At 44.1% G+C, this 15,986-nt stretch overlaps 1 protein-coding gene across 50 annotated transcripts in view; it reads right to left on the bottom strand.

The window, feature by feature from the left end:
* Nucleotides 1-349: 349 nt before the first annotated feature.
* The window catches only part of BMPR1B (bone morphogenetic protein receptor type 1B), a 500,524-nt gene continuing 484,887 nt past the window's right edge, over nucleotides 350-15,986 (bottom strand). For 49 of the 50 annotated variants that reach the window (XM_084970829.1, XM_084970831.1, XM_084970830.1 and 46 more), the window contains 3 exons: nucleotides 10,336-10,511; nucleotides 5,784-5,914; nucleotides 350-4,237 (listed from right to left, as the gene is read on the bottom strand). In XM_084970829.1, coding sequence (XP_084826955.1) covers nucleotides 4,112-4,237; nucleotides 5,784-5,914; nucleotides 10,336-10,511 — 433 coding nt within the window. In that variant the 3' untranslated portion in view covers nucleotides 350-4,111. 50 annotated transcript variants of the gene reach the window in all.

Here is a 15,986-nt window from a genome sequence, read left to right on the forward strand (position 1 = left end):
GGCTGGATTCATACGTGGGCTGTATGGTGGTCCAGAGGCCACACCTTGGCCACCAAGACACAGGGCATCGTCGATCGCCAGAGGGCCCTGGGCCCAGCTGTGATCTTCCACAGCGCAATTGTAGACCTGGTCACTTCTCTCAAACCACCGTCCTTTCTACCCTTCCTCTCCCTCTCACCACCTGACCCTGCCTCCTGAGGACAGAGAAAATAGGAGCCAGCAGAGCACTTGTCCTGCCTCCTGCCACGAAACATGCAAACTTACCTGCATCACCTGCTTTTCCCACCTGTTACAGTGGGATATGTTTCAGACGAGAAAAGGGCACAACTCTAAGATAAGAGACATGCTCTTTCCAAGGGGAGAATGAAACCGTTTTATTTGGGGGAATGTTAAAACAAAGCCATATACACTTTGTAACAAAGACAACACAACTGTTTGTTCCCTCATCCTGAATAATTACAGTATGTACAAATTCAATAAGGCACTGGTTCCCCAAAAGAACACGAGTCTTCTTTAGAAACAAACAACAGAATCCCTTATATAGTCTAACTTTTCTCCAAAAAATATGGCATTTTTTTTTAATATTTTACAAAAGGAATCATAACCGCTAAATGAAGTCACTTTTGGTGCCACGTCTTTCCTTTCCGTGGCTACGTCACGAAGTTTCCTAAGGAGATACACCTAGAGAATTATTCAAGTTTTAAAAGCTGTCCTTTTTTCAGTGCCTTTCCGCCTACAAACAAAAAAGAACCAGAAGAGACCAACAACATAAAACTCTTAACTTCTAATCAAGACGCGTGACTCTACAAACAGGGGGGTCGATCATTACTCAGTGCTGGCCCTGCCTGACGATACAACAACTGAAATGCATCTAAGAATTCCCTGTAAATAAAATCTTAGCATGTTTTCTATGAAGCTTTATTTTGAGAATAAAAAGAATGGTCACTAGTGACTTCTGAGCAGTGCTTTCCAGGAGGTCAAAGGCCTGTCTCCTCACACACAACTTTTATAGAGCTGTTGCCTGTGATTGAAAGATCTACACCCCTTTATAAATAAATATTATGTTTCATTTAGTACTTTATCATCCATAATATTTTACTCTCTAATCCACAGAATGGAGTTGTGCCAGACTCCAAACTGAGCATAATATTTATATATACATACATATTTATATAATATATACACACATAAACTATAAACCCGAACATCTTAGTGTACAAAACTTATATTAGCTAACAAGTAATATGTTAGGATTCCTTCTCAGGGGAGCGATTAGAAGAAAATCTTACTCTTTGAAATAATCCTGAAAGTAAGCAACTGACTACTTTATTTCCAGGTTTCCACTATTCTATTGAACGACAAAATAAAAAATAAATTCACTTCTGAGCTACGAGAAGTTTAAAAATCAAAATGAGTTACTTGGAATTGAGTAGGTAGTCTCTTTAAAAACAATTTAATATTCCCTAAACAAGGTGAATTTTGGTTAGATACAAAGGAAAATCTAATCATAAATAAATTCTTGTCTCCTTGAAAGACTATAATAACTAAATGGGTCTTTTTAAGTGTCTCAGGAATAATTTTTATATGTTCGTAGTGAGTAAATCAGGTTGGGGATTAGGAAGTGATCTATCCATGTTTTTCCAAAGCCACCAAACAAAATAGAAGAAATTTGCGTACAATTTTAATTTCTTCTCTTTCTTCACAGGAACCAACACCTTCCTAGAAATTTATTATCAAATCATCACCTCCCTATAAAATAGTCTGATTTGAAGATATCCATGTGTAAGAACTTGCCAAACATAAAACACATTTTAAACCCAAGATCACTTAAATTTAGGGAAAATAAACATAAGCATGTCGCCACTTCACTGACACACGTTTACTCGTTTGTAGATGATCCGATTAGAGGCACTGAAGTTTGTCTCCCAGGCTCCAAGGATTATCACACGTTGTTGGAACCCCAGACTCCTTCTAAGCTCTCACAAAGAATCTGCTTTGACCCAAAGAAAGGAACCTTTACACTGCTCTTCAGGTACCTTAGTATCAGTCAAAGCGGCATTCGGATTACACGTATAGTTAGAACCAACTGTTTTTAATCTTGGAAAAAACAGAAACCTCTGGGCATAGTCAAGGATTAAGAAAATATTCTGTCTTCGCTACAAACGAGAGGTGGTTACCAAGTGGGTGCTGAACACACAGCACTGCTTCTCCTCCTGCTTCTCCCCACCCGTCCGAGGAGCTCACAGCCAGTCTCTGCTCTGCGACGCTCTCAGGAAGACCAAGCCACCAGCGGCCGGTCCACTTCCGCAGTGAGGACAACACTTCCTCTTTTTTCATGCAGCTGTCACATCTTCAGAAACCCTCCATCCTTCAGCCACCCAGTGGCGAAACGAAAATGTTAGGAAACACTGCCCCCTGGAGGATTCTGGAAGGAACATCTCCTTTTTGTGTGGTTTTTTTTTTGTTTTTTGTTTTTTTCTCTAAGGGCAAAGGGAGGTACTCCCGAATTCTTTACTAAACATTACGGAATTTCTGAGCAGCAAAAGAAAACCACAGTCAGGACGGAAATGAATAAAGCTGAGAGGGGTGTGTACATCTTAGCCGTTATCATGTTCCTCTTGCTAAGGACTACTGGCCCTGTCAACAATGGGACGCATGTTGCTCAAAAGTTAAAACCTCACAGCAAGGAAGAGGCCAGGAGATGCTTTTGCACAAGCGCCACAGAGAAGGAAAAACCAATAAATTAAAAAGGAAATTGAACATCATGAGAATAAAATAAAATAGCGTCAGCATTCCTAAGATGCGAAACGATCACGGAAGGTGTACATACTCGATCCGTATCTCTTCCGGAAAAAAAAAATCAGAGCAGCCCTGGTATTTTGCAGCCTCTGCTATCATTTCTCTGCTGTCCCATTTGGAGGTTAGGTTTATCTATTTTTAAATTAAAAATTTAGTTACATTAACCGGACACACGATTCCCCTCCCTCCCTTAACTCAGACACAAGAAAGGCAGACAATAACCAAAAGAAACCATCTCTGTCCACACACGATGAGCTGTGCACGCGCTGCCCCTCGGGCTCCTGAGACTGGCTCTTCCGAGTCTGTAAGAAACAAGCCACTTGCACCTTCACCCTCATGCTGTACCTTTTTGACCCAATCTTCTTACAGCACAGAGGGCAAAATGATCTCTATTTTAAAGCCCCTTGTCTTCAACAGACCTGATGGCCATTAAACTGAATATCGATCCTTTCATTTGAGAGATCAAAAGATTGCATGGGTTACTTCTCTGCACAAAATAAAAGCTCAGTTTGTGTTTAATGAAAAGGAAGGGATTTCATCAGGGAAAAGCAAATGCCTATCAGAATCAGACATGCAAGTGGTTGTGAAGAACAGTGTCAACATTTACTGCTAAGAGAGTCGCATAAAACTTTCATTTGTTCCATATCCCCTGAAAGCTGCAAAAGGGCATCTGCAGGAACCCCCAAATGTGGTCCCCAACCAGAGGTGGCTGGTTCCCAGGTGTGTTCACGTTGCCTCGGCTGCCCCTGGGCAGGGCTGGCAGGAGTGGTCTGAGCAGGCAGGGGGGCAGCAGGGGTCAGGGGCCTTTTAAGATGCCTTCCATCCTGTTCTCCAGCGTCACAGACTGTCTTTCAGTTGGGAGAGTGCAACGCAGTTTGTCAATGGAAACGTATTTTAAGTTACCGTCCAGTAGAGGTTCCCGGAAGAACGTCTGTTGTTATTATTTAATCTCTAATCGTATAAACCTTAAAAAAATCTGCATTGTTTGTTTCATTTTGGCAAAATTAAAGCATCTTTTGAAAAAACAAAAAGGCGATCCCCAAATCCAGGGCTTTCTTAGAAAGCAACACGCATCACATCCTGAACAAGGAACCCAAGCGGTTTCTTCCTCCTGCGAACAGAGGCGATGAATTCGTGGGAGCTTCTCTCTTGTCTGGGCTGCACCCCGAGCGGCGGCGAGGCTGAACCCACCGGGAAGCAGGATGATGTTCACAGTCTGTACTGTGGCTGCTTCTGCAACATCTTTTGCTCGGCCTGCAAACCAACGAGTATCTACCGGCTTCCTCCAGAGATGCTTGTTCTTGCCCTCAGGTCAGAGTTTAATGTCCTGGGACTCTGACATCTTGGCCAGTGTTTTCTTCACCCGCAGGGCTGTCAGTCTGGAGGCAGGATTCTGCGCCCAGCATTCTGTCATGAGTTTCCCCATCTGCCTTAGACACTGTGGGAAGGAAAGGGGAAACTGGCGTTACTCTAAAGAAATGTACCCTCTGCAAGGTCAGCCCTTGACACTGGCTTTTAGTTTGGAGTGTCTCAAGTTTGACTCTATTTTTAAAAGATATTGTTAAAACCAGGCGGACACCAAGTTCCATAAGCATTCATTTCTCATGCCAATGGTCAATGTCTCTGACAGATTTTCACGTCTTCCTAGTGACTGGAGGGAGCAGGTGGTTTTGCTGATGGTAGATGAGCGCCTTTGAAGGCAGAGTGAATAGACAGAAAAATACCCAGGAGTGTGTATTCCACGGCACACTCCCAAACTGGCTGTAACTCTTGATAAGTTCAATCTTTTATCTAATTTCATAGCATTCAAACAAACCTGGTTATTCCTAAATCACAGCTGTCTGCTGTACTAATAGCATCACCCTGCAGCATTTCACAAGATGAATGACCTGCACGCAGCCTCGCTACCACTTTCTCCCGCGTTCTCCTGTGGTACATCAATTATTGGTCTCCGTGCTGAAAAGCACCATTTCACTTCATTAGAAATCCTCGAATGGGACTCTGTGCAGGGATTCTGAGGAATATCAGTGTTCATAACCACCTTGCAAACAATACGACTCTAGCCTCTTATAAAGCTTTCTGCACAGCTCACTGGAAACATATATCTTATTTAGCATTTCAGTAACTAGCCACAAACCCAAGGAACCAAAGGTTATTTTTAAAAGGATGTGGCACGGAAGAATGAGTTTATAAACAGTGTTCTGCCCACCTGTCTGCTCTGGCTTTGGTACCTTTTTTGGGGGGGGGGCGATGCTCACACCCCTCCCTGAGTGTCCCAGCAGTCTGAGTGCCTGGGGTTCTCCAGGCCTGGGTGTGGGGGCAGGGTAGGGGGTGGCGTGTGGTGTGGTTAGAGGCGCAGCGGGTGATGGAGACGTGGGGGAGCAGGAGGAGATGGGGCCAGAAAGGCCAGCCGCCCGGCTCATCTCCTGGCAACTCTGTTAGACCTGTTTGGGTTTCACACCGTGGACCCGCTCAGAGCCCGGCCCATGGTGGGTTTATTCACACAGCATCGCATCATCCTTATTCACCAAGATCCATGCCACAGTCAGGCATCTCAACTCGCTCAGCGTGGACTACTTCTGTGTATGGTAAGCCGAATTCTCCAGATGGCCAGCTCTGCTTTGGTCAACACACATGAGTGCTGTACGCACATTTGTCGTGGAGAAAATTCACCATGTTTTACAAACACACACAGGGAAATAATAGCCTGTGTGCAAGTGTCAGGACGTCACCAACAAATGAAACAGTGTCATGGGTCATGCTGGTGAAATGCTGACCCCATGCCATGAATTTTGGAAGTGGCAAGATCAAACCAGAGAAGGCACAGCAACTTGCACGCAGTGCACCCAGCTCAGTCGCTGCCATGAGGCCCCATCAGCTTTGTCATCACATCGACCTGGTGTCATGAGCATCGGGAATCCTGGCAGAAGGAGACAAGTCTGTTTGGACACTGGTCACAGCTACACAGTGACCTCCAGCCTCACCTCGTCGCTACTCCACCGGTTGGGGAAGGAGGGCCGCAGCTTCTTGATACACACAATCTCCCTCATGTCCTCGTAGGAGGGGTCGCTGGGCACCAGGTCATGGTAGGGAAGCTGATACTCTTCCACTATACCTGCCAAGAGGGTTTTAGGAATGTTACTATTTTCTTGGGAAGAGGAAATACAAGTCTAACCAACTGGGCTCCATGGAAAGTGCTGTCAGTACCAGAGACCAGGTCAGGCTGCAAAACAGCAACAAACAAACAAAAGCAAACCACCTACATTAAAAAAAAAAAAAAAAAAAAAAAGTGCCCAAATGACACAATCTCATTTTTTAAAATGAATAGAAAACATAATGAAACATATTATTATATCTCTTTGAGGCTTTTTTCCTAATTTCCGAACGCTAATTCAATTAGCATCTCAAATATACGTCTTTTATTAAGATGCTTGCATGCCACGTAAAAAAAAAAAATTAAACCCCAATGCAAATTTGGCACATGCACCCCAAACTCATACTGCACAAAAAATGTAACTCTTTCTATTACTGCAATATGAGGTTATGAATCTCATAATAAATTTGGCAATGTCTTCTACTTGAACAAAATGTCAGATTTACATTTTTTTCTGCTCAATCATAAGAACTCGCTTTTGCACATTTAAAATCTGGAAAACTATACACACCTAAATATATTAACCACGACTTTTAGGTGCAAGGACTGTCTGATTTTTTTTTTCTTCTTCTTCAAATTTTCTGCATCTATCAAACCTTCTACAAGGAATGTGTTACCATTGGAAACAAATAGGTACTGTTGAAAGAAGCGTTAAGAAATATGAAAGCGTGTCATCTGTGGGGAAATGGTACTTGTCACGCTGAAATTCTATCTCCCTTCCTTTTCCTTGTATCTAATTTCTACCTTTTTCTTCTTGTCCTTCAAAAGAGCAGGCTACCTGTGTCTTCTTTCTGACCTTATTCTGACTGCACTGCTCAAAAGGATGAGCAGCCTCTGTCTTCAGAGGCTGCTGCTCTGAATCATCTTTCAGAAAAGCCCTTACTCCCTCTGCTAAACCATCTTTTATAGAAATTGCATTGTTTTCTATCTGAACAAGACGATCCCACCAGGTTGGCCCATGATATTCGCTGCATCATTAAATTCACTAACGGTTTTCTTTCATAAAAATGTGGAGCCTGTATTATTGTCCTTTCTTGTAAACTCGCGCCCATCTTTCATCATAAAGGACCAGAGGGTTCAAAAGTTTGCTCAGACCATTCCAACTCCCCGTTTATTCTGTCCTCTGCTGAGATCGCAGAGCATAGTTCTATGTTAATACTTCTCTCCTCCGTGTGCCTCTCTACCTAAGATCATAAATGCACAAGGTCTGACGGATAGGAAATGCTCACTTCACTCCTGTTCTTCCTCCCTTTCTCATTCTCAAGACAAAGGCTCTGGGAACATCCCAAGGGCACGGACGATGTCCATCTAGCTCCCATCAAATGTTCCTTGGTGTCTAACATTGGTGCTACCAGCTGGCTGGACGGATGCATGTGGGGGGGGTGCTGGTGGGTACATGACAAGAGACACAGAGCCAACCACTGAAGTTTTCATTACGTCTGTGTCACTCCTTTCTTCTTATCATGCAATCAAGTGATCACTGTTTACCACGTCTGCTCCCTTTGTGTCTCAACACTTCACAATTTTCTTTTTTCTTCCACGGTTTGAAAGGCCTGGATATGTCTACGTCACCCCAAAGCACCCGGACTCAAAAGATGAGCCCCCAGACTTGCAAAACCTGCATAAAGCAAAGTGTCAGGGACCAGAACTTCATGAGCTTTGCCTTTCTGGAGACAGAAAAGCAACTCGTTTGCTGAGAACTTACTATCTATCAGGCGTGGAGGCAGCTTATGGGTTATAATGTATCGTCTTAAATTCTCACACACACATTTATGAGATAACATTATTATCCACACGAAGCAGATAAGCAACGTGGGTTTTGAAGGATGAAGTAAATTGCCCAAGGCCACACAGTTGGTAGGAGGTAGAGCTGAGACTCTAAAAAATACACGTCAATCTTATGCTGAGATAAGGGGCTGTTTTGGTACCTCTTACATCTGCTCAGGCAAAGAGGAGGCCTAGCAGAGCAGTGGCTACCCTCCTTCTAGTTAAGCAGAGAACCAGGTCTCCTTCAGTCCAGTCTTCGGACTTTCAAATACAGGCTTCTTGAAGCCCTACTCGCTTTAGCTATTCGGGAAAACCTAATTAGAAAAGTAATGCTGGAGTTCCCCTCGTGGCGCAGTGGAACCGAATCCAACTAGGAACCATGAGGTTGTGGGTTTCATCCCTGGCCTCGCTTGGTGGGTTAAGGATCCAGCATTGCTGTGAGCTGTGGTGCAGGTCGCGGACGCGGCTCAGATCTGGTGTTGCTGTGGCTGGGGCCTAGGCTGGTGGCTACAGCTCCGATTGGACCCCTAGCCTGGGAACCTCCATATGCCATGGGTGCGGGCCTAAAAAGGACAAGAAAAAAAAAAACAAAAGGAAAAGTAAGGCTGTGCCCTGCTACTCCTTTGACTTCTATAAACCTACCTGAATAAAATGTTTAAGCATATTATTTAAAAATAGGCTCATCTACTTTTTTTGTTTGTTTGTTTGTTTTTGTCTTTTTGCCTTTTTCTTGAGCCGCTCCTGCGTCATATGGAGGTTCCCAGGCTAGGGGTCCAATTGGAGCTGTAGCCACCGGCCTACGCCTGAGCCACAGCAACGCAGGATCTCGAACCGCATCTGCGACCTACACCACAGCTTATGGCAACGCTGGACCCTTAACCCACTGAGCAAGGGCAGGAATCGAACCCACAACCTCATGGTTCCTAGTTGGATTCGTTAACCACTGCGCCACGACGGGAACTCCTAGGCTCATCTACTCTTAATAAAGCATGGCCTCATAATTATGATGGGAGATGCACAAAATGTCTGGGTAGGAAAAATTTTCTACATTAACTTTGCTTTTGGACTGAAGACTTTTCTCGCTTTAGAGGGAATGTGTGCTGATTTAAATTGCTTATAAGAGGCACAGAATTCCCAGAGTGATTAGAAGCCACTGCCTCATTGAAGACGTTCTTCAGTGTATGAATGCCTGCTGATTGACCATTTGTCCTTCATATTTAAATCTGAATCTGAATGTAAGTGAAGGCTCTACCAACCAAAATGAAATTTTTTTTTAAAGAAGCTAACATGGACTGAGTGCTATTTACAAGCCAGGAAGTTTTAATTCTTTTTCCAATCACTGAAACCTCAGAGCAACCATCTGAGGTAGAGAGGATAATTTACCTCCTTCGGACAACAAGGGAACAGAAACAGAGAAAAATTTAGTAAGTTGTCAAAGGTTCACGATAAAGGGCAAGTTCCCAAAACAAAGCCGGTACTAGCTGAGTGCATGCTGCATTTTCAGACTTTTGGACACACGCACATTTTCATGAAAGCGAGGAACTAGCCGTCTTAAGAAAAGGCAGTAGCATAACGGTCTCTTAATGAGCACAACTGTGAATAGAGCCATAAACAGGGGACTGTTTTTAATTTTTTTTTTTTTTTGGTCTTTTTAGGACTGTACCTGAGGCATAAGGAAGTTCTCAGGCTTGGGGTTGAATTGGAGCTACAGCTGCCAGTTATAGCCACAGCCACAGCAATGACAGATCTGAGCCACGCCTGCAACCTACACCACAGCTCATGTGAATGTCAGATTCTTAACCCACTGATCGAAGGCCAGGAATTAAACCTGTGTCCTCATGGATACTAGTTGGATTCCTTACCGCTGAGCCACGACGGGAACTCCACAAACAGGGTACTTGGTACTGAAGAGCCTAAGCCTCCTCTCCTCCCTAAAAGACGTTGAAATCTATTCAAAGACAGATTATGCAGCTGGTAAACAAAATACTACAGGCAATAATCATACCTCTGAATATTTAAGGATGTTTTCTTAGTCTTACTAGGGAATCTCTGTAGAAAAATCATCATGAACGAGAATAATTTTCTTATTGCTTTCATTTCCTTTTACTACAAGCTGATGTTTTCAAACTGCTTTATGCGGAAGTATTATCGGAAGTGGGAAGTTAAACAGTGGGAGCCCCACCCATGTTTCTGTCTCCCTCCATGTGCACAGAGGAAGCCACACGAAAGGGGCATTGATATTGGGGGGTGGGGTGCAGGGGGTGGCAGGAAGCTGCTGGAAGGGATAAGCAAGGGGGTTTGGCTTGATGGAACACGAGCTCCAGAGACCAAGGGGCCAACACATTTCGTGGAAGGGGGTGAGCTCTGAAAAGGCAAGAGCAAGGAAATGATGAGTCTCTTCTGACGGTGGGTCCAGAAGAGACCCATCCGAAGCAGGTGGGGGGAAGGAGGCAGTCAAAGCCAATGCCAAGAGGTTAAATATCATTTCCTGGAAGGACTGTGACTGCACCAATGGAAATGAGGGGAAAAACAAAGTCCGATCTGATTTTGTAAACAATAATCCTGGATTTCTGGTCAGCGAGGACTTGCAGCAGCTCCAACAGCCTGTTGCTTACCTCCTGATACGCATCTCCTAGCAACCTCCCAAAGGATGAGTCCAAAGCTGTACATGTCGGCCATGATGTAGGACTGAAAGTGATTCCTGTTCAAGCTCTCATCCAGCACTTCTGGAGCCATGTAGCGCTTGGTGCCAACTCGGGTGTTGGGTGGTATGTCGACCTCGTTTGTATCACTAAGGAAAAAGGAGAGCCAAGCACCATCAGCGGTGAAGAGGATCAATGAATGACAAGGACCAGTCAAGGGGATTCCTGATCCAGGGCTTCAGGGACAGGTGGGAAAGGATATCCTTTCAGGGAGTAACGCTTTATAAAAAAAACATTTCTTGGAGTTCCCATTGGAGCTCAGTGGTAATGAACCCAATTAGTACCCATGAGGTTGCAAGTTCCATCCCTGGCCTTGCTCAGTGGGTTGAGGATCCAGTGTGGCCATGAGCTGTGGTGTAGGTTGCAGATGAGGCTAAGATCCCAAGTTGCTGTGGCTGTGGTGTAGGCCGGCAGCTTCAGCTCCAATTCAACCCCTAGTAGCTTGGGAACTTCCATATGCTGTGGATGCAGCCCTGAAAAAAAAGAAAAAAAAGAAAAAGAAAAATTATTGCCCCAAATTAAGTTACAAATTCACAGGTAAAAACCTAATGAAGATGATATTCAATCAGAATGAAGGTGCCATGTAGAGGCTTACACTGCCACTAGAGCAAATGTTAAGTCTAAATTACTGCTAAACACTTGTGAAGTATCTAAAAAATACAGTCCTTCCCTTCATATTTTAGTAGCTTTACTCTTTTTTTTTTTTTTTTTCCTGCTACACCCATGGTACTGGCAAGTTCCCAGGCCAGGGATCAAACCTGAGCCACAGCATTGACAATACTGAATCTTAACTGCTAGGCCACCAGGGGACTCCAATAGCAGCTTTACTCTTAAAATGGCATGTGCGCATGCCAACTCAGTTTGTTTGAAATGTTATCTTTTTTCTTTTTGTGGCTGTATCCTTGGCATATGGAGGTTCCCAGGCCAGGGGTCAAATCAGAGCTGCAGCTGCCAGCCTACACCACAGCCAGATCTGAGCCACGTCTGTGACCTACACCACAGCTCACAGCAAAGCCAGATCCTTAACCCACCGAGCGAGGCCAAGGATCAAACCTGCATCCTCACAGATACTGTTGGGTTCTTAACCCACTGAGCCATAACAGGAAATCCTAAGATGTCTGTCCTTCCTTCCTTCCTTCCCTTCCTTCCATCCTCTTTTATTTTGTCTTTTTAGGGCTGCACCCACGGCATACAGAGGTTCCCAGGCTAGGGGTCAGCTCCGGCCTACGCCACAGCAAGGCAGGATCCAAGCCACATCTGTAACCTCCACCACAGCTCACAGCAATGCCGGATCCCTAACCCACTAAGCAAGGCCAGGGATCGAACCCACAACCTCATGGTTCCTAGTTGGATTCGTTTCTGCTGCGCCACGACGGGAGCTCCTGAGATGGTTATTTCTTAAACCAAGCATGGTGAGACTTTTCTATCTGCCAACAAGTAAAAATGTGAGGAGAGGACCAACAAAGCCCTGCGAATGTTTTAATTTGGTAAGCGGGGATGTACAGACAGCTTTCTACTACCACTGTCCTACCATAAACCAAACAACATGGATTTTTCATCAAAAAGGCAATCAGTGCGTATAATGTCTTGAGCTTTGGGACAACGTCACAGCATGACCCCTTCATTATTATTTCCGGTAGCCAGGGAGCGCACCCCTGCTGGAAGGCACCCATCCGCAGCCTGCCACGCGGGAACCATGGCACAGTGAGCTGGCGCACCAGCCATGCGCCCACGTTTCCTGGTGAGAGATGGACCATCACACGAGAGGAGACGTGTAACGCCGCTGCCAGCACAGCGTGAGCGCACGTCAGAGGTTTCACAGGTCCGCACCTCAACAGAAACCAGTGGAACGAAGAAGGACTGAGCCCCTGTTTTGATAGATGAGACTTCGTAAGACAGAAAAGGTACCAAAACTCATGACGAAACTCTAGTTTCTGGAAAATCTTGGACAAACCCTCCTCTCTCCCGATTCCCAAGACTGGGTTTTCCTTTTTCTTTCGGCCACACTCCACGGATGCTCCAGCGTTGACACACGCCTTTCCTCGATGTGGCAAACAGCCGTGTGTATCAAACATCACATTTCCCACGCTGTCTGTGATAACAGAAAACTTGGCGAAAGACTAGCGGCTTTTGGGAAAGACTTCTGCGTTTGATCTTATTGCCTCAATCTCAATATGCTAAAACATAACCTATTGCGATGGTCATTTAGGAAAATTTAAAGAGTGGCCTTTGTATATATCTCAAAACTGTTTACATTTACTAAAACTTATCAATATAAAGCTTCATTCTTACAACCATTTCAAATTCACTTTCAGCTAAAATCCTTCATCTAAAGCTGTCTCATCAGACGTGTCACCAGGTTACTCATGAGGCTCTTCAGGACCTTCTGAAAACAACGACCCTAAAGAAGCCTATTTTCCTAAAATAAAAGTTCAAGTAGAAACCTGTTTTTTCTTTTGTGGCTGCCCCACAGCACGTGGAAGTTCCTGGGCCAGGGATCAGACCTGAGCCACAGCTGCAGCAACACCGGATAGCCTTTCACCCACTGTGCCAGGCTGAGGATGAAACCAGCACCCCAGTGCTGCAGAGATGCCACCCATCCTGTTGCACCACAGCAAGAACTCCAAAATTTTCAAAAATGAAAAAAGCTAAAGAGCCAGTCCCCCTCACCATCTCTAAATGCAGGTCATAGTGCTCTGGCTCCTGGACTGGAAAAACAGTGCAAAACGTGAAGCTTAGTGTTTACCAGCAGGATACAGTAGAGGAATGTCACCTGTGCCCCTGAATAGTTCATGGTAAGGGAGGAACGTGAGCCAAGCAGAGGCTTAATGATAACCTGGAAAAATAGCAGATGTAAAAGATGCCACAAAGGCTCCCCCTTCAATTACAATTTCTCTCCTCTTCTGCCCACCACATCCTCGCATGTGGACACACAGTGGGTATTCCGTTAATGTGTAACATGCCTGTGTTATAATTCTGACTCATTAGAGAAAGTCAGTGGTGGGTAGAGGATTCTGCATTCAATGCAGAGAAACAAACATGGGGGTTTGCAGATGGAAAGAAGACAGAACCAATTATATTCCAGAACATGTCCTAGGAAAGGAAACCAAGAACTATCTTAGCAAAAGGGACTGTTGGGCCAAAGGCACACCCTGACTACAGCTGATAAAGATTCCAGGCAATTCCTTTCCATTCTTACACTTCGCTCTGTAACACTGTGTTTGGATTTGGAAGGTCAGGAAGGACTGATGGAAGCGGCGACGTGAAGACTCTACTGGAAAGCTGAATTCGTCCCTGATAACGACAGAATTGAGATTTATGTTGGCCAAACTACATACGGTTTATCTCTAATCTCTCATTCCCTCAAACACTGAAAAAATGTATAACCAAGGATTCTTCTTGTCCATCAAATGCCCCCAAACCAGTTCCTTACCCAGGCCAGGCATGCTCAGCACATGCTCCTCCACCTTCCTCTCCCAGCCTGCATGCTTCCTCAGTAGGATGTGAAGTAACAGCTTCCTTTGGGAATGTCTCAATAATTGTCCTCCAGCAGAAGAGTATGAAGAAATATTTTCCTTATAGGATCTCAGCAAATATCAACCTTCCAACCTAAGGCTGCCAACTCCTCTGAGGCCTGAATAACTGTCATAGTCATTTGGAATGTCCCTAAAGAGAAGATCCCCACCCTATCTCCATTCGTGGTGTGCCTGGCTCATGGCAGATAAAGAATATACTTTCTGTTTTAGTTTTTGGCCATGCCTGTGGCATGCAGAAATTCCTGGGCCAGGGATTCAATCTGCACCACAGCAGCAACCCGAGCTGCTGCAGTGACAATGACAGGTCCTTATCCTGGTGCACCACAAGGGAACTGCAAAAACATCCTTTAAATGCAAAAAGGAAAAGGGATTTTTTTTTTTTTTTTACAGTCAACTTCGCTATGGATGATTTAAAGAGAAATGTATAAATCTCCATTATATATAGACCATAAAATGAGACAGTACTGATAATCGAGGAGGATAAATGAAGTTTGTTAAGCAAATTAATCTTGTAACAGATGACTATTAACCTAATGGCAAATGCTTTTAGCACTTTATTTAAAGAACAAACATACTAATTTTAAGTAATTCCCATCTGATATTATAAAGTATCAGATCCTCCCAGACATACAGCTCTGGCCCTTCTTCCTCAGGAGGGTTTCTCTGCATGAAAGTAACTAAACTACATTTCTCTCCCAGGGCTTCGGTCACATCATCTGACCTGCTCCCCAGTAAGGGCAGTGGGAAACGAAACTTGTGTTAATCTTCAAGGCCAAAAAGGGCAATGAGAGTTATTTAATACTGAGGCACCAAGAATAAAGGAAGAAAAAGAGACAGGAAGTATAGTCAGTGCAGAACCTGTGGGATAGTAAGGAAGGAAAGGGCCAACGAGAAAGAATGAAGCAGAAAAAGTCAGGCTGCTGTCAGTTTTCCCTGCCTTCCTCTTCCATGGAGGCTGGCAGGCGTCCCATCAGCAGATAAGCTGTGCTAAGTTCCCTTGAGCCTAAAGCCACATCTAAAAACACCCCTTGACATGGCACTTCCCACCAGAGCAACAAGACCCAACTCCATCCACCAATGCACAGAAATCAGTTCCTCCCACCAGGAAGCCCACACAAGCCCCCAAACCAAACTCACTCACCAGGGGCAGACACTAGAAGCAAAAATAAATACAACCCTGCAGTATGGAAGAGAAACCACAAACACAGAAAGTCAGACAAAATGGAACTGCAGAGAAATAAGTTTCAGGTGAAGGAAAAGGTAAAATCCAGAACAACTAACTGAAGTAGAAATAGGCAATCTACCTGAAAAAATAATTCAGAGTAATGACAGTCAAGATGATTTGAAATCTCATAAAAGAAATGGAAGCACAGACCCAAAAGACACAAGAACTATTTAAAAAAGAGATAGAAGATTTAAAGAACAAACAGAGATGAACAATAAAATAACTGAAATGAAAAATAGAAGAAATTGATAGCAGAATAAATGAGGCAGGAGAACAAAGAGGTGAGCTGGATAACAGGTTGACTGAAATCACTGCTATGGAAAAGAATAAAGGAAAAAGAATGAAAATAAATGAGGGCAGTCTAAAAGAACTCTGGGACAATATTAAATGGACCAACATTCAAATTATTGGGGTCCCAGAAGGGCCTGAGAAAATATTTGGGGAGACAATAGCCAAACATTTCCCTAACATAGGAAAGGAAACACTCAAGGTCAGAAAGTGCTGAGACTCCCATACAGGAAAAACCCGAGGAGGAAGATGCTGAGACACATATTAATCAAACTGACCAGAATTAAAGATAAAGAGAAAATATCAAAAGCAAAAAGGGAAAAGCAACAAATAACATCAAGGGAATCCCCATTAAGCTATCAGCTGACTTGTCAGCAGAAACTCTGCAGAGCAGAAGGGAATGGCACTATATATTTAAAGTGATGAAAGGGACAAACTTACAACCAAAAATACTCTACCTGGCTAGGCTTTCTGTCAGACTCAAAGGAGAATTCAAAAGCTTTACAGACACACAA

The sequence above is a fragment of the Sus scrofa genome, chromosome 8 (genome assembly GCF_054392235.1).
Source record: "Sus scrofa isolate SSC_HxYL_T2T_F1_AM1 chromosome 8, Sscrofa_HxYL_maternal_Yorkshire_Landrace_v2.0, whole genome shotgun sequence".
Taxonomy (NCBI): domain Eukaryota; kingdom Metazoa; phylum Chordata; class Mammalia; order Artiodactyla; family Suidae; genus Sus; species Sus scrofa.